Below are 13953 nucleotides of genomic sequence, written 5' to 3'. Positions count from 1 at the left end.
TCTTGTCAACCATTCACAGTCTTCTGGTGGCAGATTTTCACTTCTGGTACACATCTGCCATCTAACGTGGATGAGAAAAGACTTTTTGGTTGAAGAGAGGGATGGAGGAGTGGCTAATGTTGGTCTACCTATGGAAAACGAGCTACAGTGTAGATTTGCAGGTGAAAAACTAATTTTCATCAACATGAAAATAGCTCGCAGGGCATCGCTGGCTGGAGCTCCACTGCTCACCTCTGTCTCCAGGAAGCGGCGGAGTGCTCTCTTCTTCTTGATGTTCTTGCGTCGCACTGACACGGCTACACTCAGAACCAAGATCACAACCATGAAGAGGACACCAATCACTCCTGCAGCAATCAGAGGGGTTCTGGAGAAACAAAAGGAGAGGGAGCAGTACAAGGAGCAGTTGTACAGTAAGTCAGAAGGGGAGTCATTAAAAATCAGTAAAAACACACAGAGCTCCATTGAAATGGGTGCTGTGAGTGTAGTTACTCACTTCTGGTTTCTCAAATTCAGCGACAGAACGTGCACATGCTAATCATTGACCTCATTTATATAAAGACTGTTGCCAGCTGCCCAGTTCCTCAGAATCCTCGCCCCCTTTTTGGGGGGTTCATTGATGTGATCAAACTGACTTGAAATGGTTCTGATACGCCAACATATACATGACGGTGAGAACAACACAGGACACCTTTCATGATCTGCTGATGTCAGCATTCTGCCCAGAGCGGGAGAACATCTGCACGCCTGTAATATGAAAGGAGCTGATCGCTTGGATGGGTTTGTGCGGAGTTCAGACGTGTTATTGTGGCCATCAGAGACAATGAGCACTGGAGAGAGCTGACTAATTAAGTCTGAACTGTGCTGAAACTCTACATCATGTTCGCCGTGGTTAGAATCGATGGTTCGGACACGAGGGAGATGCCAGGACGTGGATAACTGGATGGTCAACGTGGGATGATCAAAAAGCCCCTGGAGATGTAGATGAAGCTGCGAAACGACCCAGTCGACAGCTTTCATGTGACTGACACTGGCATTGACCTTTGACCCCTGCAGCACGTCGCATGTATTGTATATTCAAGTATTTGTGGAACGGTTTGGGGGAAAAGGACCAAATAGAAAGTTGGATATGTCTACTTCAATGACATACATGCATTGACGAGGTCTCTGATTCATCGCAAGTCCCAGCAGCATTCGAAACCTATATAAAACCTACGCTTCTAAAGATCGCGTTGCCTTAGGTGAAGGCCAACGATATGAGGGAACACATTCATTTCCATGATTTTACATCACTGAAGGACTTGCAAGCTGAAAATGCTACACAGAACCAATTTCAAGTAAGGGGGGAACAAGACGTCAGTACGGATGATGACTTGAATGGTGACGATAACATCAAATTAGAGCCTGCTAGATGAGGTACTGCGTGCTAGTTTTATCAGATTAATGTATTACATAAGTGACAGGAAGTGATTAATCCGTCTTGATCAGATAGGCACACAATCCATAAGAATGAGCCATGTTAATACCAGGCAAAACCGTGGCCTTCGGAGGCTTAGTGTAATCATGTGTTCCTGATAATCCACTTTCGGTGGTGCTCCAACACCTTTAACAGGTAACAGATTAAGCAGCGGGCCTACAGAGCTCCTTCTGCGCAGGGAGTCAGCCTGGTGTCTCCTGCTGCATCCTGGCCAGAGGTGCTACAGATGTGATAAGGGCTGATCCGTGCATGGGTCAGCAGATAGCTACATCATCCCCGCTCGCAGTTCCACTCCAGCCTCAGTATCTTACGGTGTAACGGCAGTTATGATGTTTCAACAGAGGGAACGGGATGATCAGGAAATGCTAATGGATTGAACTTTTCTGACCAGTTTTAACTTTTACTTTAGCCAAGCAGTCTGAACTGCCTTTGTGCCCATCGACCAGGCCTCACTCTCTCTTTTTCTATTCACAATATCGGAGCGCTGCAGTAAGCCACGCCCCCTCACTCCAATTATCATAGCTCTTTGTAGAGCCCATCCACCCCCACCCTCTTCTATCCTTCTGTGCTTTTTAGAACGATCTTTTAGGCTTTTAGAGTAGCCATTATTCAAAGAGTCACTGTAGCATTGTGTGTGTGTGTGTTTGTGTGTGTGTGTGTGTGTGTGTGCACATGGTGAGGGTTTTTTTGTTACCTGTCCATCAAGCCAATGCAGTCTTGCAGTCTTGGTCCAATGCACCTGGGCACACAAATGCAAAGTTAAAGATTTACAACAGTGACTTTAGTGAATCAACTCTGTGTCAAATTGTCGATAGAGGAACCATTTTATGTGCAGAACATTTATTTCCCTTAGTTTAAGCCCGGCATTTAATGTTGACTGAACTTATATGGACAAAACCCAAAAAACAAGGAACCATTTGCAAACTGACACAATTCACACATCCACCTTTAGAAAACAGAATCAAACTGTGTTCTGAGCTGTTTAAAAAAAAGGTTTGACTTGATTTGACCTTCTGCTTTATTTGATTTCCTATTTAATAAGAACTTTATTCATTTGTCTTCAAAGCTCATCTGGAAGTGTTTCATTTCTTCAATCTTCAGTGTGAGAGATGGCGCCTTCTTCATTTTACCACTGTTGATTTGTTATAAATCACCCCTGAGAAAACAGCACTTGTTGCATCCTGTGCCAAAAACGCAGACACATTTGGTGGTTGCAAAACTCGCCGGCCGCACGGAAGCAGCCGATATGGAGGAAGGACCCTTCCTCCCTTCCTCCCTGCGTGTCTCCTGTCTCTCAGAGCTGCTTATGAAGCCATACCAGTGACAGTGTCAGCCTGCTGTTTTCCATCTACAGCTACATTGTTCTGCTTCAGTGAGCTGCCGGCTGTCACTCAAGAGAGGGGAAATAACACACACGGACGTGACATAAACTCTCCACGGAGTTAAATATAAAATAATGTCAATCCAGCCCTTGTTGAATATTACATAAAGAGATCAGTGGCTCCTGAGGAAAGGAGAGCAGAGAAGACTCTTCCCTGACCCCCGTTTTCACTCTCCTCACTGTCACTTTCTGCTCTTCCTTTTTCCTGCGACATGTGCGGGTTTGTCACATACGAATGGTCGAGTTGAATATTCAGGGCTCTTTTAGAGGCGCCACCAAGGCTGAACTGGAAACTTCAGCAGAAGCTTCTCCTAATAACCACGAGGAAGCTGGCTGCCTGCGACTGCCTCTCCCCTGCTCGGTGATAAAACAGTCATCCTGATGGTACATTAGGACCAGACAGTAAAACTTTATTTGTTTCATCTGCGTGTGGTTCAGGCAGGTTGACCTCAGCTGACCACCAGACCTTGGGGGACTCACTCACTCACTCACCCCTGTGTGCAGTTGGCGTGGCAGGGATGACATTCATTGTTGGCCTCTGCATACTTGAAGATAAAGCTGTTGGCGCCCTGAAGGCCATCGGGACACTTCTCCACACAGTTGGGACCATCCTTGAAATGAAGGCATTTCTCACAATGCTCTGGTCCCTATGAAGAGGAGGAGCAGGACGACGGTAAAGCCACGGCTCGTGCACGCATCAGCCATTAAAGTGGAAAAATAATTACCTCTGCGAAAGGCAGACACACGTTATTAAATGACAACTTCACGAGTCGCGATGTGCACGCTTGCAGGAAATATCAAAGTCATGGTGGACATGTTCCAAGTAAGGTTCTTTTTTTTTAGTTTTAATCTGTTTTTGCTAGCAGGTTTGCTTAGACAGGATATACAGCTGCGCCTGACAGCAAGTCAGGTGTGAAGGATGCATCTGTGCGCCTGCAATTTTAGAGAGATGACGTGTTGCTGAAGCCACTGATAAATGCAGACTGATCGAAGGAAATATTTTGATCTCAATAACTCATAAAGTGCAGGTTCCTGAGATGTTATGGGGGCCCATTTTGGGCGTCTGCGTCCGTACAGCAGTCAAAATATGAGTGAGAGACAGATACCAGAAGGCTGAGCACAGAAATTGAATATAGTGGGGAATGAAGGGGTGAGGGAAATGTTATACAGTAATAAAGAAAAGTGAAGGGGGGAGGGAGAGGGTTAGGGCACAACACGGGTAAAGGCAGAGGCAGCGAGCGCCAGCGAGATAAACTGTGAATAAGACAGAGAATGAGGGACGAAGGGGGGGAGTCAACGAGACACATAAAGCAGCGCGAGCAGAGCGGGCAGATAATAACCATCGCTCACAGCACACACAATGACCATAACAATCCGCCTAGAAGGGGATTTATGGAGCTAATATAGGCGAGGAGGGAGGTAGACGAGGAGTGGGATAGAGGTGAAGAGCTCTGCTCGACAGTCTTCGTATCATCAGAACTGACAAACAACTGACACACACGTCGGATCAACAAGCCTGTCAACTATGCACATGTGATGCAGATAATTAAGACAGGAACGCTCTCTGTGCGTGACCGTCTCACGAAGGAGCGAAGTGGAAACGCACGTGCGCGCGCATGCTGTGTTCTTGGTAAACAAGGTGTCATCGAGGTAAAGAGATGATAGCAAAGAAAAATGACCACTTCATCCTTTGGCAAGTGGAGGAAGGCGTTTGAATGCTTTTCCATACATTAACTGAAGTGGCGAATGCGCATGGCCTCGCATACTGACACGCTTGTGACTGGGCACAGCCGGATATCAAAGCACGTCCTTTTGTTTCCGCCGTGTGTGTGAACACACATTCAACGCTAATTACTTCCACCATGGAGGTGACGGGAAGTTAGGAACGCATTTTAGTGACTTTCTCAGGAAATGACAACGGTCCAATGATTCCACAGGGACTTTGACCTTTGACCTCTCCCCAATATCGTAGGCCACAGGCTTTTGATCATTAAGCAAAACGCTATCTTATGTAACCTCACATTTTTACAGCATATATATATATACTATAAAAGGCATAAGCCACAATGTGTAGGGAAATCAGCTGTTTGTTAAAGTGTGTAGTTTCCAACAGCGCTGCTCCAGCAGGGTTGTGGTGAAAGTACCCCGCTGCAGATTTAAATTGGCCCCCTCGTGTCCCGTCAGTGGTGACGTTTGCGTGCGTTTATCTTTTGAAGCGCACAGCACGACTCAGAAGGATCAAAAATTCCGCTTCATGACAACACACAGGCGTGATCAGTGACACAAGGAGAGATGTACATGCATCTTTCTTATAGAATCTCCTACTGCGTGTGTAGAGTGATCGCTTGTTCTCTGTAGAGGATCACTGCAAAAATTAAGTCGCAGAAGATTTTAAATTGGAAAAAAAAGACTTTCCACCAAACAGTTGAACAATTTTACTTCAGAGGTCATACAAAAACATATGACTTGTGGATTTTGTTATTTGAATCCTTTGTGCTCATAGACAACCTATGTGACCTGTGCTTATCAATCAGAGTGACTGGCAGGACAGACCAGGCCTCCTCTGAGGAGTAAGCAGACGCTTGAGTCCCTGTGTGGCTGAGAGTGTCGAGTGAAGCAACAACGAAGGTCAGGGATTCTTCTGCAATATTTTTTTAATGTGCAGCTGCGACCAAACAACCTCTGAAAGGGCCTTGATGCATCTCTCAGGGCTCGTGCAATGTGGAGGTTTGTCAAGAGGGGCAAAGAATAAAATGGTGGGAATGCTAGCATTGAGGTCTGCAGAATGCTGCTGATTTTTACCTTCAGTATTACAGCTGAGGGTCACGAACACAGTGTGGCTGATTAAACTCATTACATTCTTCATCTGAATGGGGGTGATTAAATGAAGAACACCATAAGAACACTGGTTTCGGCAACCTCCAGGAATACTATCAGTAGGTGTAGTAGTCAAAGTAGTAGATAATGACTCAGCACTAACCCTAGCCATAGCACTAGCCTAGCCTAGCCTAGCCCAGACCAGACCAGACCTAACCCTAACCTAAACCCTTTTCTCTAGAAAGCAGGATTAGAGGTATGAATAATAAGCAAGATGATAGACCATGTAAGTTTACCCTTCAGTTAAATTAGAATTCATGCTGTTAAATTTAAACTCTTAATTGAGCACCCAGTACATCATCCACCATCTTTATCAGCACAGTGTTGAGTTGTCAGTCATTATAAGTCAGTCATTATCAATTATCATGACTTACAGTTTGTATCTCACATTATTATCAGTCACAAACTCATAAACTCACAGCAGTCTCCTTTAGTTACATAAATCATGAGCACAGTAATTTTGTTTTCAGCCTTGTTCCGTTTTGGTTGATCAATAAAGTTATAATAATAAATAATAAAGTTATAATTGACAGAGACTTTATTTACCAAGAATAAATCACAGTGTCACCAGCGGAGGCGGAGAAGACTTACCGGACCGTGGCAGGTCAGAGAGTCGTCATCTGCAAGTTCGCACTGGCCATCGCATTCCACACAAACCGACTCGTTGGCATACTCTCGGATTTCCCTGAGTCGGAGAAAAGTCCGGAACGGGTGCAGAGAAGGGTTAAGACAGAGGGATGAAAGGAATTTAAGGGCAGCATATCTGGGTAAAATAGACCAATAACATGACTCTTTTTGACTAGCACGGCTTTTGAGAGTGGCAATATTCACTTTAAACCAAAATGTTGCATCCAGGTGAAGCTAATCCTGAAACTCAGGTCAAAGGTCAATTTTAATAAGAATTTGAAGATAAAATGCTAATAAGAGAGGAATAATTAAGACCAAATCCAGTTTATAACTCTGGTAAACTCAGACAGAGGTCATTTGACTGGCAGCAAAGGGACATAAACCCACGTTGAGAGGATCCCAAAAGTCAGTACGATATTCAGTAACGCACAAAACCTCTGCTGCTGACGCGGTCCCAGCGTCCATCTTCTGAGTGGACACTGGGACCGCGTCCGCGTTGGAGGACAGTCGCTGCTGAGCATCTTGCGGCCAGTGGAAATTTTGCCTTTTTGTGTTTTTTGTGTTTTTTATTTTAAATCAATTGAATCGTGTGCCTTGTTATTCTGTTTCTGTGATCCTCTTAGAAAGCGGAACACCGGAGTGGCCTGGAAAAGTCATTAAATGTGACCCCGGTTGGGCTGAGTTGGCATTCCGCCTTTGTCGCTGCAGGACAAGAGGAGCGACTTTGGGCTCCCGCTTTCTGCTCTCTGATGGAAAACACAATGTTCATTCATAGCAGCAGAGAGGTGGGGGGGGGGGGGGGGGGGGGGTGGGGGACATGGTCCCAGTGGGGTGTAAATCGAATTAGTATTAATTATGCTTCATCTGGCCTTCATAAAACCTTCCAGGAGGCAGGGGAGATGAGGCTTTGTCTGGCCGTGTGCTGGATAAAATAATAAATGCTGCAGGGTCGTTGAAGGATATCACTGATATTAATGAATTAAAGGCCTCAGCGTGGAGCTCCGCAGCTTTCTGCTGTCATGGAAAAATACAAATACTCTTACACGAAAGAGGACCCTTCATTTCATTAATCTCACATTATCTGCAACTGAAACACCTAAATCCACCTGCATTTCTAACTGGAACTGTTGAATTTCTGCCTCAACATCTTTTTGGCTCATATTTAACTCATGTTACCACTGTTAGAAACTGTGAAGCGCAGAGCAGTGTGAATATTTGATTTACTTATGAAATATGAGCATGTGCCAAAAAAAGGGGGGTTTCCTGATGATGAAATCTGATAGAGTGAAGAGTGCGGAACTGAGGGAAAGTGGGGTTGGTGTGTGCGGGGGGGGGGGTGTGAACGACCCCTGAAGCTCCGTATTCGGGTCACGCGGATCGTGCCGGCTGCCATTGTGGGTGGTGGATGTGGGTGGACGGACAGGTAGGCAGGGCGTGGCCCCGTGCGCAAGCATTGACTGTGACACGCAGTGACACGCCTAGCCCCCCTGCCCTGACAGCGACTTCTGGTCGTCGGCACAGCTCCAAATACGGCCGGCGGCACTATTTTAACTACAACCGAAATCTTTGCAGTTCTGGGGCTGCAAAGAAGTCAAAGAAGTGAAGGGAAACGTGAGCGAACGTCATCCTGTCAGCTCCCACGAGGCGTCAGGCTGCCGTCGTCTTCACACAGCAGGTGGTTCCATTTACAACCAAAAGTTACCGCAGCATCTTAAATTGCTCTTCTCACCCCCTGGGCTCCTCGATGTTAATCGATGTTAATTAATAAAACTAACGAGGAGGGATAAGTTCTGATGGCGTTTGGTCATGTCACCGCGGTTCTGCTGCTGCCATTCATCAGCTGACACTTTGTCCTTGTTTTGATCGCATTGTATTGCTGCCTCTCATTCCTGAAACCTGTCTGGAGGAATCCCGCAGCACTTGATAAAGAAATCAGTTTGATCTGTTGGATTGCTAACCTTCATGGAGGAAAGTCTGATGATGCCAAAAAATAACACTTTAGAAGATGTCTCAACAACTTCCTGCATGCTTTTCACTTGTGAAATATAGATCTTTTAATGCGGTTTGGACTTGATGAAGGGAAAATAATGCCTTCAATCCTATTATTGCCTATTTTTCAGATCACATCTCTCATTCTCATGATCTTCTCATGTTGGTGCTGCATAAGCCCCTCAGTTTTAAATCTTCAGGATAACAAACAACGACACGTCTGACCAAGAGCATCTGCACATATGACGTATGTTTCTGTTCTGTTTCTCTTTCTGTTCTTCCCTCCTGCACTCCTTTCTTCCCTCTCCTAGCAGCACGAGGGTCTTCCTATATCAGCCTGGTCCTGCTCCAGGTTTTTTCCAGGTAAAGCCTGATTCTGTGGTTTGAGTGAACTCTAATTTTCTTGCTGATGACCTAAATGGCAGCAGTAGATCAGCACCGTCTGTCTGTGTCTGTCTTTGTGGCCAAGGTCAGAAGCATTTGAATATTTAAATTTTTTAAATTTTCTGGCTCGTCTCTTCAACAGAGGTTGGTCACACTGGCCCGACGCTTCTATCGCTCTTTGCAGAAAGACTCAGAAAAAGAAATAAAAAAGTGTTGAAAAATGGCTAAAAACCTTATTCTCCAGCCACCCGTCAGCATGTCTGTGCGTGAGGTGCTCAGGCGGGACTCACCCCTCGTATAGATTGCACCCGTCCACGCACGTTCGTCCGCGGCTGAAGTATTTGCAGGAGAGGCACTGGTCGGGGCCCGGACCCCAGCACCCTGCGCCTGAACACAGCGGGTCACACACCATGCGCTTCTTGGCTGCCGTGAAACAGACGATGACAGAAGCACAGGGCAAACGTTACATCCTACGTACACAACAGCCCCACGAAACCGACGGTGATGGTGCATTTGTGCTGGACTGTGGAGCGCCGTGGAGTCGGCGGAGGCTGCACGCAGAGCTGCAACACATTCTGAAGGATTAGGCTAGTCCTAATCAGTCAGCCAGATTAGCGGCATCGTAATAATTGCCCACGATGTACTGGAAGATGACCTCGAACAAAACTCTCTCCTCCACAGCCCTGGGGCAACACGGGGCTTGTTGTGTTGGTTCTTTTCCATTAAAACATGTTTGATACAGTCTGGATCGGCCTTAGCAAAAGAAAGCTTGTCTGCTTTCACTGTTTTTCATACAGCGACGTCAGGCGAAGGCCAGCCCACGGCCTCCGATACTTCTCTTCTATTCACACCTCCTCTTTTGCTCTCCTTCAACCCTCGGCTCTCCAAAGGTAGCAGCGATGTGAGCATTATAGAAACAAAGTGAGCAGAGCAGCACAGCCACAGAATGGCAGGTCCGCTTTTATTACCTCCATCTGCTTCAAACAACGCTCGAGCTTTTGTCTTTGAGTTTGAAAGACTGTTTTCCTTTTCATATGTGACACAGCAGCCATCCAAGTATGATCACAGGAGACAGAGTGCTGCTGTTTTCAGCCTCCCGGCCCCATCAGTAACACCCAGAGATGCGTGTGCTTGGAGAGAAGATGGATGTCTCTTTGATTATCAACCCCCCCCCCCCAAAAAAAGAAACAGTGAATTTTAGAAAACAAGGAACCAAATGGGATAAAAAAAAAGTTACAGATTCAAATTAACTCATGAAAAGTTAAGGTTAATGAAATGAAGAGAGGGGTGAAGCTGGAGCTCCCTGCTTCCCTTTCTTCATTATCAGAAGCAGAGTTGAATCAAAACAGGGAACCAACAAGACGCCTTCGCTGACAGTTTTAATTCTCTTCTTGTTTCAATGAAACCGAAGGACCTGTGAGCAGCTGACATGTGATACCTGTGACTGTATGTGACTGAATTGAGCTGTATAAACCTCCGTTGAAACGTTCATGCTCATTCAGCCATTCACGTTCTGGAGGGAGGCCGCTTAATGAATCATTAAGGGGAAATTTTCCTTAAAATAAGACCCCCCCCCCCCTCAAAAAAAAGCCGACATGTCACATGTGTGCACACATCTTTGTAATCTTCTCTAAATACTCCACGACAGAAGCTACAACCCTGACCGTCACCTAACCTCAACCCAAAAACCAGGCTTTTACTTTCAATCCTGACAAAGACCAAAGAAAGTTGACAAAATGTGACCACGTCCCAAAAATGTCCTCACTTTGCAGGCATCGCATTAAATGTGGTTCTCATCAGCAAACAAACACACACACATAATTTATTTTACATCTATCTTTGTGAGGACTTTCATAGACATGATACATTCAACCTGACTAGCAACGACGTGTCTAACCCTATGTTCCTCAAATGTACTAAACAAGAAAAGAAATTGTCATTTTATTGCTCTTTGCTAAGTTCAGTTCTCATAGGTTACATATTTAATGAGTAATTCTCTCAAACAAAAGCTGTGCTTGCGTGTGTGTGTGTGTGTGTGTTTTCAAGGGAGAGGAACTGCCAGGAGAGAGAGCGCACGGAGAGTGAAAAGGGGTCAACTCAATAATGCAAATGCAGGCTCATTAACCAACATTACACATAAATGAATAATGTCTCAACCAACAAAAGCAGCAATAAAACGAAGGTTGTTCCAATTTTAGAAGATGCTTGTGTTGCCACTTTTTATTTGAGATTTTGCTCTTTAACTTGGTTCAATATTGGGAACACTGTTTTCTTCAGCATATTCCACGTTTGTCGACCCTAATCAAGGCTGAATAACGAGTCGGACCAAGTTCCCCTTTCACCACGGTCCCTGATTCACAACACACGTAAACATTGCGCTCCTGGTTGGGGGGGGGGGGGGTTGAGGGTCTGGAACTCACAACACTGCTCTGGGCTTTGGTTGTTGCGGATCAGCGCCTTCTGGTGGGCGGTACGGAACAGTCTGGTCCAGTTGATGGTGTTGTAGTAGCAGAGTTGGCTGTTGTCCGCAACGTGCACGTTACCGGCGCTGATCTCCCGTAGAGATTGGAGCTGCAGTGAGGAGATGCCCTGCTGCTTTAAAACCAGCAGGGAGATTCCACTGAGAGGGAGAGAGACAGAGAGAGACAGAGAGAGAGAGGGGGAGAACACAGGTGGAGGTGAGAGGAGGAGGAGCACGTGGAGACTAAAAGAGAGTGCAGAGAGCTCGACGGAGCATCTTCATGAAACTATTCTGTTTCATTTGTCTGCTTATTCTTTATTCTTGGTTCCTTCTTGTTCTCGTCTGGGGATAAAAGGCGAGGGTTGGAAACATAACTGGACCCACCCTGAGCTGCTTGTCTCGCCCGCTGCCCCAATTCTGAGCCCTGACCTGACCCAGGTCGACCTGTAGCAGCAGTAGTCCGTGTCCTGGAGATAACTCCAGAGCCTGTGTTACTGTCCTCCAGGACTGAACCTCCCCTCCACAACACCCGCCCAGTTCTGCCCACTCTTAAATAGTTAGGCTTTATTCAAAAGGTGGGAAGAGTTCCGCCCTGTGATACTGAAGGTCTGCCAGAGGGGGCGCTAGAGCCTGAAGGAACGGAGGTGAATATATACCTGTACAGTGTCCTCCCTCCAATGGTGGCCAAGTTGGAGAACACGCTTAGGTCCGTCATGTTGTCGGGCCAAGACTGGATGTTCAGGAAGCCTAAACAAGCACAGATGCAGAAAGACACCAGGTTAAATTCACCGACCACCTGTACCTTACACTGAAATGGAGAAAGAGTGGTAGAAGGATGCCATCAGAGCGCCCGCAGGAAGGACGCTAACGTTTCACATATCAATATTAGTCCACGTCACACGCCTACGAGTAGTGAATCATTTAAAGGACTAAATTAATAGCTGAGAGGGCGGCTGTGACTCATTTAGGGTTTTAATAATGGATTCCAAAATATGAAATATTTAGTAGTAAAGTGGCAAGGTGGCACAGTACCAGAGGACAAACAAAAGAGCTGGGAGAGGTTTAATAAAGGAAGACTAGAGGGGCAAATATGATTAGAGGCACTAAATGTCACATATTCCTTCAGCAGAGAACGCAGTAATGGTAATAAAACGATCCAAATGATGAAGTGAATGTGTTCCCTACGTTCTCTAAACAGTGATTAAGGGATCGCTTCATTTTTCACGGCTTGTTTTCTTACAGAAGAAAAGGTTTTTCGTAGTGTCAGAGCTTATGGAGAACACCTCCATCCAACGCTCGTAGACCACCCCTGTTGGCTTTTGCTCTTCTAGAACTCCAACATTCTTCTTCTTCTTCGTCTGCCCATTTTTGTTACTACACAGTAGTAAAAACCAAAACAGCAAAGCCACCAGAATAGAAGTGGAGCAGCTGATGGAGGGAGTCCTGATATTGGAACATATCAAATTATGCTGTAATTCCTCTGAGAGAGGAGCTCTATCACATGTCATCAGGCAGCTAAAAGGGGAACCCACTCCTCTCCTTCCAGGAGCTTCACGGTGGAGACGCAGAGTTTCTTTGCATTAAGAGTGACTGCAAGCTCACCGTGGTGCTTAATTCTTTCCCCTCAGCAGGATCCATTGCTCCATTAACGCAAAGACGGCCTGAGAGTTGAACAATTTCCTCCCACTGGAGTTTAAACTGATGATCAGAGGATCCCCCGCTATTGCTTTGCTCTTTAGTTAGCACTGGTCCTTCAACTGCTGCTTCCATCCTGGTTTTAATTTCTTCAATCACTTTGAGGCGTTATGGTTAGCCTTTATTTTCCACCACGTGCAGCCCTAATCAGGCAACAGCGAATGGGACCTTTCACTTTCCTTAAACCACAATCTGATGTAGCCCTGGTCCAGCTGTTCTCTGGCTCCTCACCCGATGGAGAGCAGCAGGAGGGTGCTGAGAGGCTCCAGGTCCCAGCTCTGCTGAATCATTGATGTGGGAGCTAATTGTCTTAATGACAAAGCCTTCAGCGTGGCGGCACCTCGGAGCTCTAATGCGGAGCTCTTTTCTGGTGACTGGTGTGTTTCCTAATCACGGTAACGAACAAGCGCCAGCTGAACACTTGTTGCATTAGACACGAACACGGAATCAAAACACAAGTCTGTTGACGATTTACAGTTCATTAACAAGACAGGTAAACTCACTTTAAATTAATTCCATTTTATACTCTAAAGAACTGAGTTATTGTTACCACACTTGCACCATTTATACACGCACGGCTTAGAAAATATACCTGAAACTTCCTGCTCTGAGGTGAGTGTGCTAATCAGCGTCCACCCCTGCATTATTGAATTTAATCATATCTCCATTTTCCCTCTTAGCACATGAAAGAATGAACCCAACTCTCCCCAATGTCACACAGATACCTTAAGCACGAGCTGACTTTTGAGCACAACGTGATAAAAAGCTACAGTTATCTTGGGTAAGTACCCAAAAAGAGAAAACCAAAATTTCCAACCTCTTTTTAGCAGTAAGCAGTCGCTCAAAATCGAAAATGAAAGGATCAAATATCAGCGACTCGTGATCTGCTGAGAGCCATGACGGTCACACGCCGACGCTCAAAGCAAATGACAAAGCGCGGTACTTAAGGAAGGCCGCGAGCTTACCAACAAAGGTTAAGAGTGCTTAAGTTATGCAAATGATATTCCAGGTCACAGCCCGCTTATGCTAAAGCCAGCGAGTTTACCCGCTATTTGGCTGGAACCA

General features: G+C 45.8%; 1 protein-coding gene across 2 annotated transcripts in view; it reads right to left on the bottom strand.

Moving 5' to 3' along the window:
• Positions 1–13953, bottom strand: part of LOC101074687 (receptor tyrosine-protein kinase erbB-4) — a 177059-nt gene that overhangs the window by 35218 nt on the left and 127888 nt on the right. For both annotated transcript variants that reach the window (XM_011611218.2, XM_011611221.2), the window contains exons 11-17: positions 11850–11940; positions 11153–11352; positions 9023–9155; positions 6324–6417; positions 3348–3502; positions 2169–2213; positions 232–364 (exon numbers count right to left, since the gene is read on the bottom strand). In XM_011611218.2, the coding sequence (XP_011609520.2) occupies positions 232–364; positions 2169–2213; positions 3348–3502; positions 6324–6417; positions 9023–9155; positions 11153–11352; positions 11850–11940 (851 nt within the window). The remainder of the gene's footprint in view (positions 1–231; positions 365–2168; positions 2214–3347; positions 3503–6323; positions 6418–9022; positions 9156–11152; positions 11353–11849; positions 11941–13953) is intronic.

This window comes from Takifugu rubripes, chromosome 1, assembly GCF_901000725.2.
Source record: "Takifugu rubripes chromosome 1, fTakRub1.2, whole genome shotgun sequence".
Classification (NCBI taxonomy): Eukaryota; Metazoa; Chordata; class Actinopteri; order Tetraodontiformes; family Tetraodontidae; genus Takifugu; species Takifugu rubripes.
The sequence above is the reverse complement of the archived record's forward strand: the minus strand, read 5'-3'. Positions and strand labels throughout refer to the sequence as shown.